The following is a 9750-nucleotide window of genomic DNA, read 5'->3' on the forward strand; positions in this document are numbered from 1 at the left end:
AGAGAGACAGAGTCTTACTTTGTCACCCTCAGTAGAGTGCTGTGCCATCACAGCTCACAGCAAGCTCCAGCTCTTGGGCTCAGGCGATTCTCATGCCTCAGCCTCCTGTGTAGCTGGGACTATAGGTGCCCGCCACAATGCCCAGCTATTTTTTTGTTGCAGTTTGGCCAGGGCTGGGTTTGAACCCGCCACCCTCATATGGGGCCGGTGCCCTACTCACTGAGCCACAGGCGCCACCCCTAAGCCAGAAACTTTTGAAAGAGAAAGTTATTAATTTTAACAGATAGAGTTACTCTGGCATATTAAAGTATCTAAGTCATTCTATATTAATTTCTACTGGAAAAGTCAAAAATCAATTTAAGGTGGGCAACATGAGTTACCAAAACTCTACAAGTGACTGTCACTGCTCAGCCAACACAGAAATAACACTGGGAACCCTTGATAAGCCTTTCTGTTGGTACCCCCAGGCCAAGAAATGAAAGAAAAGTGAAAAGAAACCACTCCTTAGCAGAGAAGGTGGAGAAGTTAAGAGAGCTGGAAAAAGAAAGATGACACTGAAGAGAGCACTTTCAACATCTGGCATTTCATAGACTCAAAGACCTCTGTGCCTTTGGCCTAAGGCACTAAGATTTGGGGAAATGGAAGAAGGTCCACATCAACCTAAGAAGTAAGTTTATAAACACAAAGGGCCCTAAAAGCTTTTATAAAAAAGTGATCTGGAACGGGAATAAGGGAAACATTAACAAATATACACATTTTCAAATGCACATTTAATAACAAATTACTAACGTACCATAAGTCAGAAGATCTGGTATAAAGACTAGAAATTCTTTTTGGAGGGAAGTTGCTATCTCATAACATTTCAACCTTAAACTGCCCAGGTAAGGAGACAGATACTCCCCTTGGATCTACTGGTGCTATAAAAATATGAGCTGTCAACACCAAGAGTGGCTGAGTGAAGGATAGTCACTTAGAAATGTAACTTTCTATACCATTCTTCTATGTTGTATATGCATTTAAAATTATTTCAGAATAAGAAGTTAATATTGCCATGATAAACTTCTATATTAAAACTCAGAACATGTGGTATCTTACAAAGTTTCCTTCCCCACCCAAGATTAATAATTAATAGGAATCACTTCTACTCAAGATATTATGTGACACTTACTCTGACACTCTAGGAAAATCCTCAATGAGAGAAGAAGTATCATTATTTTATAAGATGAAACCAAAGACCAATGGGCTAAGAATAAATTGAATAATTACTAAGGTAAATCTAAGTCACTTTTAAATAAAACATGGTTAGGCCTATAAGTTAAAGAACACCCTTAACAAATGTACAATAACTTAATAGATTAAACATCTGCAAGAGAATGCATGTCTCAACAAGGCAGTGTGCAAAAATCAAAACAAACCAAACAAACTTTCCTAAATACATTGGCATGCCATATTAACAAGATTAAAGTTGTATTTCAGACCAGGCATGGTGGCTCACACCTATAATCCTAGCACCCTAGGAGGTACAGGCACAGGAGGATTGCTTGAGCTCAGAAGTTTGAGACCAACGTGAACAAAAGAGACTGTGTCTCTACTAAAAACAGAAAAATTAGCCAGGCATCATGGCACATACCTATTGTCCCAGCTACTCCGGGGGCTGACATGAGATCCTTTGAGCCCAAGAGTTTGAGGCTACAGTGAGCAATGGTCTACGCCACTGTACTCTACCTGGGGCAACAGAGCAAGACTCTGTCTCAAATAAATATTAAAATAAAATAGTATTTCAGCTTAAAATAACTTTTGTTATTAATAGTTCACCCTTTATATTTCAAATGTCGGTTTAGGACCACAGAGATGTTTTAAAAGAGTTGAGTTATAAAGTAGTAAGTCCATGAAATTCCTAGAGCACTTGGTTCATTCTAAAGCAGTTAATAGGACAGGGAAAAAAGTCAGGCTCAGTTTACTCAATACTGACATAAGACTTAAAAGTGGGTTTTGTTTTGTTAAGACTGTTTTCCTCCTTACTGTTGATAAAGGCAAAATAACAAAAAAAATTTAGGTTTTAAAGAATAGTACCTATGAAAACTTCACCTTTCACAAGTATTGTAGCAATATATCATCTAGAGGTGGATTGAAGCTTCATACTTCAATCATACAGGAACAGGTTATAGCAAGCATTTTTTTAAATGCACAATCTATCAATAAACATTAAAGTCAAATGACTCAAACAAGCTCTAAAACGTAGCAGTTTCTTCTTCAAGTTTTCTCGCACTGACATAATTTTAAAATGCATTCTTCCAAAATCTCGTCAGATTCGCTAAATTGAGTACTTTTAAAAATTCCTAATCCATATATATTTTTAAGAGAAAAAAACCTTTTGTCATTTTCTCTACTGCAAGCCAAGCTGTCTCACCTTGGGCAATTCCCTCAACTCTCCGTTCTCAATTTCCATCTGTAAATGGAGTAGTAACAGTATGTACCTCGTAGGAATACTATTGGGAATTGAGTTAATATATGTGAAGAGCTATGGTGAGTACTCTCACTTTAGCTTTGTAATTTTAAAATTCATTCTCATAAGCTATTTTGGTTTCTGTTTTTCCATTAACTTCATTAGAAAATATAATTTACCAATTATACTCTGGACTAATGTGGCTGTATTTAAAAAATTAAAATGTTTCTCTGAGAAAAATTAGCTGGTATAAATGCCTCAATATGCAGTAACTTTTTAATCTATACAGATTAATAGCATAGCAATAATGTAATAAGACTTCAAATGTTTTTAGATATAATTTTACATGTCTAAATATGCAAGCACAGTATGTTTGACCAGAAAAATTTCCAGGAAAAATACGAATGAACATCTAGATGGGACTGAAGAACAACTGAAAGTTTCATGTATTCTCTAGCTCAATTCAAACTTTATGTTTACTATGAAACATATTCTGATGGCAGACCCCATTTCTGTGTCAGCTACCACCAGTAAGGCTTTAATACTCAGCGTGTGATGAGAGATGAAACCAAGTGTGAACAACTTTCAGGTCCCATGAGCAGGCTGACTGTTGAAGCTGTCAGGTTCAATTGCATCATTCCACATTATTCAATGCCCCAAACTGCTCCCTAATTGTTAGGAGCTTAACGTATTCAAAACCATTGTTTAGGTTAATGCTGAAATGCCCCACAATTGAGTTTCCATAAAGTAGTAGGAGGGATTAAAGTGTAGTTAAACCATCACCAAACAGTCATGACTGCACAACAGTACTGCACAGATTAACCAATGAATTCTAAGTAGATTTCTCAACTGGTTAGTATCTAATCAATACATCTCCTACCTTCTGGGGGAAAGATTAAGTCTCTAGGACAAAGGTAGTAAATGACATAATTTTAGAACTAGAAATAAATGAAATAAGTTTACAACTAGAAAAGGCCAGAGCTGAACCTAAAATGGCTAAAATTTATACATATGCTTTGGCATGAAATTATGAGTTTTAACAGAAAATATCAATACTATTTTTAATAAAGGAAGTTTTTCTGTACAATTTCTTTTCTCACTAGTAATCAGGTTGTTTCTGTAATACTTGAAATAACCATTATTATTATTATTATTATTTGGGGGGGGCGGTTTTTGGTTGGAGCTAGGTTTGAACCTGCCACATGGGGCCAGTGCCCTACTCTTTTGAGCCACAGGTGCCGCCCTAAATAACCATTATTTTAAAGTATGTTATGGTCTACCCTTGAACTCCTTAACAAACCTATAAAGCAAGTAGAACAGGCACTTAAAAGTATTACCATATTATATATGAAAAAAAATGAGGCTCATAAAAATTAAAAGACCTGTCCAAGGTCACAGCAGTGAGTAGCAGAGCTCCAAGAACCCAGGAGTTCTGACTCAAATGTCTGCTGTTTTGCACTGCATCACCCAAATTGACACAGAATTCCTAAAAATGTTTTTGAAAGCGGTAACCTCTTAGCATAAAGGATATATAATAAAGAAATTCATTCTTATAGTAACAATTAGTGATTAGGGACCAGACTAATCAACTGATCTTGATTCCAAACTTAGTTCTACCACTTAACCAGTTACACAACTTTGTGCTGTCACTTTACCAAACTGCTATACATGTAAAAATCTGTTATGTTTAGAAAGGTTTACAGCCTTAAAATTATAAGCTATTATGAAATTATGTGTAAGTAATAAAACTTCATTCTGGCTAATCAGGTAGAAACACAGATGTGTCCCAAACTCAGTTCAGTATGATGAAACAACTGAACCATTTTCTTAAATAGGAGTAATGTGTCCTTATTAGCAATCATTTGAAAAGAAATCAAGGACTACATCTAAGACAACCCCCCCCCCACTCAAACACTAGAAAACAAAATATTCAGAAGAGATGGAAGTAAAAAATGCCACAGAAATCTACAAAACTGTAGTCACTGAATTGTACCTTAAAAATACTGAAATTCTGCATTTACTAAATATCCCATAGATAATAAACCTTGGAATTTATTTAACTTTAAATGGATGTTTAAACCTTTATCATTTCATGTAACAGTAACATGAGATAAAACAAGAAACCATGACTATCATTCTACACGAAGACTATAAAAGCAAAAACTCATAATGTGGGACACAGCAGAATGCAATTACTATTCATCACATCCAGTCTTAAATTCTTCTATTAAAGAATCGTCCTTCATGCAAAAGCACTCATATTCTCCCAAAGACAGAAGAGAATGAATGTAGAACTGGAAAACAGTAGGATTTGAAAGGCAAAATGAAAAATTAACAGCATTCCTACAGAAACAAATTTATACCCCTCTGCTCCTGCTCCATTAAGGGTAGAGCACATCATTAACAGTCACGTGGACAGGGGTTCAGTCTTCTTATAATGTTAAAGGACTATAATTGTAACTATATTACTGATAAATTAGTAATGCAGAAACTTTTTTTTTTTCTGAGACAGAGCCACAAGCTGTCCCCCTGGGTAGAGTGCTATGGCATCACAGCTCACAGCAACCTCCAACTCCTGGGCTCAAGAGAGTCTCCTGCTTCTACCTCCCAAGTAGCTGCGACTACAGGCACCCACCACAACACCCAGCTATTTTTTGGTTGCAACCGTCATTGTTGTTTGGCGGGCCCAGGCTGGATTCGAACCCACCAGCTCAGGTGTACGTGGCTGGTGTCTTAGCACTTGAGCCACAGGCACCGAGCCAGTAATGCAGCAACTTTATTACTGATAAACAAATACTAGTTAGCATATAGTCAAGTGGGTTTTCTATCAAAAATATGTGAAAGAACAATTACTCTAAAAACATATCACATAAAAAAAGATTTAACATTTAAGAATATAAAACTGGTTTATCAGTTTTCTTAAAGGGTTTTTTACTTTTAAGTCTGTGCTAACCATCAGATTTACCCACTTCTCCATAATTTTACAAGGGCCTCCTTTTTCCCCCATGAAAAGCACATACCAAGCTATTCTCAGGTTGTTTTTTTTTTTTTTTTTTTTTTTGAGACAGAGCCTCAGGCTGTCCCTCTGGGTAGAGTGCCGTGGCATCACAGCTCACAGGAACCTCCAACTCCTGGGCTCAAGCACATCTCCTGCTTTAGCCTCCCAAATAGCTGGGACCACAGGTGCCCGCCACAATGCCCGGCTATTTTTTTTTCTTTTTTTTGGTTGCAGCCATCATTGTTGTTTGGCAGGCCCGGGCTGGATTCAAACCTGCCACCTTAGGTGTATGTGGCTGGCACCTTAGCCACTTGAGCCACAGGCACCAAGACTATTCTCAGGTTTTAATTTCTGTTAACCCTTCCAATCACTCCTCCTTGAACACTTTCCAGGGACAATTCTTAAGACAGCAAATAAGCCAAAGTAGAAGTCTGTTTATCTTACTTAAAATGAAGGTCACAAAGAACAGTGTAACCTCTGGATCTCTATTCTGCTGGCACCAATCCAGTCACTAAAAATTACTACCTTCATTAAATTGGGGAAGGGAGGAGAGAGGAAGAGGTAAAACATTATTCAGAGGTTAAATATTTCTATTGTTTATTAGTATTTTTAAAGTACTTGCTTTTCACTGTGATGGTTTTCTTAATAATTATGAAAAGACTTCTGGAATTACATTTTAAATATTGGTAATTTTCATTTATCCACTTATCCTTATTAACATTGCTTTCTTCGATTTGAATCAACTACTTAAAGAGAAATCCTAAATGAAAGACTATAACAGTACTAAACACAAATGAATAGTATGATCTGAAAACAAATAGGACCTATCTGAGAGTTAAACAGAAAAAACTTTGCCTTTTGAAACAAAGATTCAATTATGAAGTATCCCCATTCTAACAGTTCTATCAATTCCATTTAAATATTTTTGTTCCCTTTCACTGCATGCTGCCTAGAAAATTTCACATTTTCCACATTCAACACCATTACTTTTGTCTTAGGCAACTAAACTGCAGTAGTTCTGCACTCAGTTCAATTGAGAGGTCAACGTGCCTCAGCCTCCTGGAGACTGTTGGTTGCTCCAGCAGCACCAGATAAGCCAGCTGAATAAGCTTCAGCTTGAAGACAGAAAACATTTACTGCTGGACAGAAACATGGATGGAGGTGTCTCAGCACAGCATCTGTATCTAACTAGGTGATAGTCACTTAGAAAAGACCCATCTTACCGAAACACAGAGAGGGGAAGAACAGTAAAGATTTTAATTGGACTGAATCCTGGATTACTCACAACTATGATTTCTTTGTTCTACATTTGAGTCACATGTTAAGTGGAATTTTCCCTCTAGCTATAAATTTTTCTTCACCATCACTTCCCCCGTCCACCTAATGCCAAGCCCCTAACCCACAAATATAATGAATAAAAAGAATGAGAGTTTTGCTTAACTCAGCCTGGAATTAACTAAAGAGTAATTAAAACAGACTTTCTTAAAGACAGAAAAGAAAAATCCACATTGAAAATGTTCATGTTTGACTTTGTCCAAAGAAATAAAGCTATCAACAGCATATGGCCACTCTTAATTAAAAGAGATAAAACTATTTATAAGAGCCATTATTTCACTTATCCTTTCACCCTGTCCAACACGAAACCCTTGTTCTGGCTACCTTACTTTTCTAATAACATTTTTTAGTGAAATGAGCTTAGGAAACCCTCCTCCAAAGTAGACAAACTCTCTTTACTCAGGTTGAAAGGCTCACTAGTTAACTTTCATCTTCAAAGATGATACTACTAATCATTCCATTGATTTTTCTGTGCTGAACTTTCTAATCGTTCTAATACTTAATTGTAATAGCGACTGCTTGCACTGCACCATTCACACACGCATCAAACATAATCTGATGCTGTGCTGTGAAGTACAGCTTACAGAAGATACTGGAAAACCATATACATTCTGAAGGTCCATACAACAGAAATTATGCACATACATAAAGCTCAAGTTTACTGCAACTTAAAAATACTTAAGCTCTCATTTGTAAGTAGACATCTGTCACAGTCACAATTTTCTCAAACATTAAAAGACCATAAGAATCTTGGAGAAATAAAAATAAAACTATAGGGTGGCACCTGTGGATCAAAAGGGTAGGGCATATGGTGCCGGTGCCCTACTCTTCTGAGCCACAGGCACCACCCATTGTGTCTTGTTCTGTTTATGGAACTCAAGATTATGACTTTTCGTATTTGACTCTAGTTTTTAAAATATTCTAGATATAGACTAGGTCATCTAGATTAGGTCACCCATCAAACTAAAGATTTAAGTGAGGCAAAAGAGGTAAACCTACATATTCACCACTATTTCTAAGACTTATGAATGTTTCTTCTTTCTCACTAGGAGGAACATTATGTAGTATACAAGACGGGATGGATTTTCTACTCTTTATATACTACATTCTCCTAAACCTACACTAGGTTTTACAAATTTAGATAGCAGATTTTCATGTATTATTTGTGATTTAAAAAATTGTAAAAATCACAAGAATCTAAAACTGGTTCAATACTTTGAGTCCTAATTTTTTAAAGGAAGACCATTAGTAGGATTAAACTAGAAACCCAGAAATTGAAAAGAATCAGTCGGTGCCCACATATTCTTTTGTCCTCTCATGAATATAATACAAAAATGTCTTCTGACATGTTAATACAAACTGAGGTATTTCATAAATTCCTATAGGAAGGCTTATTTCCCATAGTTTCCTCTAACCAAACTCACCTTGAATAAAAAAAAAGAGAGAGAGAAAGAGAGAAGCTCATCTACTGCATGTCATGGGACAGGCTACTCTTTTACCTGAGTTGTGGCAACAGCAGGGGCTACAGACACCGTGGCTGAGGGGGAGAGAGATCCCACTTGCTGCAAATGCCCAGAAGACTGTGGAGGTACATGTGAACTGGAGACAGGAGTGCTGGATCCTGAGCCAGACACTACATTTGGAAATGACACTGCTACATCATTGCTGTTATAAATACCTGCAAGAAAAAAATTAAATTTTTTAAGTTAGCAGTCAAATTTGTCACAGACACACAATATTAATCACTAAATTAAAAAAACTTGGATTTCCTCCTGATACCTCTCCTAATTATAAATCCATTGTTGGTGTTTTTTTAAAAAGTCATCAGTAATAAACACTGAATTTACATAAAATACTTACCTAAAAGGAACCTAAATTAAAAATAATCCCTTTGTTGATAGGCAGGGAAAATATCAAGAACTTTATTAAAAAAAAACACGAATAGGCTCGGCACCCTTAGCACAGTGGTTATGGCACTGGCCACATGCACCAAGGCTGGCAGATTCAAACCCGGCCTGGCTAAACAACGACAACTATAACCAAAAAAAGCCAAGCATTGTGGTAGGTGTCTGTAGTCTCAGCTACCTGGGAGGCTGAGGCAAGAGAATCACTTAAGCTCAAGAGTTTGAGGTTGCTGTGAGCTGTGATGCCACAGCCCTCTACCAAGGGCGACATAGTGAACCTATGTCTCAAAAACAACAACAACAACAAAAAAAAACCCCCCCACAAATTTAGCAATAAAACATGTTGTAAATAGATAACAAAGCAATTAGGGATGCATAAAATTCACCCAGGAGGCCTTCCAAATTCAGATGCTAAAGTCCTGGAAATCATGATTTTAAAAGATGTGAAATGGGAGGAGAACCTGTTCTAAAAAAGGTGCAGGGCGGTGCCTGTGGCTCAAGGAGTAGGGCACCAGCCCCATATGCCGGAGGTGGGGGATTCAAACCCAGCCCCGGCCAAAAACTGCAAAAAAAGAAGAAAAGGTGTAATGTAGAAAATAAAGTAGGGGCTCGGCGCCTGTGGCTCAACTGGCTAAGGCGCTAGCCACATACACCTAAGGTGGCGGGTTTGAATCCAGCCCGGGCCCGCCAAAACAACAATGACGGCTGCAACCAAAAAACAGCTGGGCGTTGTGGCTGGCGCTTGAGGTCCCAGCTACTTGGGAGGCTATGTTGAGCCCAGGAGTTAGTTGGAGGTTCCTGTGAGTTGTGATGCCACGGCACTCTACCTAGGGGAATAGCTTGAGGCTCTGTCTCAAAAAATAAAAAAAAAGAAAGAAAAGAAAGTAGGACTAGACTTGAAATTGAGAGACCAATAAAGAAGATGGGACACAGCTAATGGGAATAAATTTTAGACATTCTTAAGAATAAAACAAACAGGCTCGGCGCCTATAGCTCAACCGGCTAAGGCGCCAGCCACGTACACCTAAGGTGGCGGGTTCGGATCCCCAGCCCGGACCCGCCAAACA

At 37.6% G+C, this 9750-nt stretch overlaps 1 protein-coding gene across 14 annotated transcripts in view; it reads right to left on the minus strand.

Moving 5' to 3' along the window:
* MLLT10 (MLLT10, histone lysine methyltransferase DOT1L cofactor) overlaps nt 1-9750 on the minus strand; it is a 204559-nt gene that overhangs the window by 21511 nt on the left and 173298 nt on the right. For all 14 annotated transcript variants that reach the window (XM_023511344.1, XM_012803354.2, XM_023511343.1 and 11 more), the window contains one exon: nt 8279-8457. In XM_023511344.1, coding sequence (XP_023367112.1) covers nt 8279-8457 — 179 coding nt within the window. The remainder of the gene's footprint in view (nt 1-8278; nt 8458-9750) is intronic.

The sequence above is a fragment of the Otolemur garnettii genome, unplaced genomic scaffold, assembly GCF_000181295.1.
Source record: "Otolemur garnettii isolate 467f Iridium unplaced genomic scaffold, OtoGar3 scaffold00019, whole genome shotgun sequence".
Taxonomy (NCBI): Eukaryota; Metazoa; Chordata; class Mammalia; order Primates; family Galagidae; genus Otolemur; species Otolemur garnettii.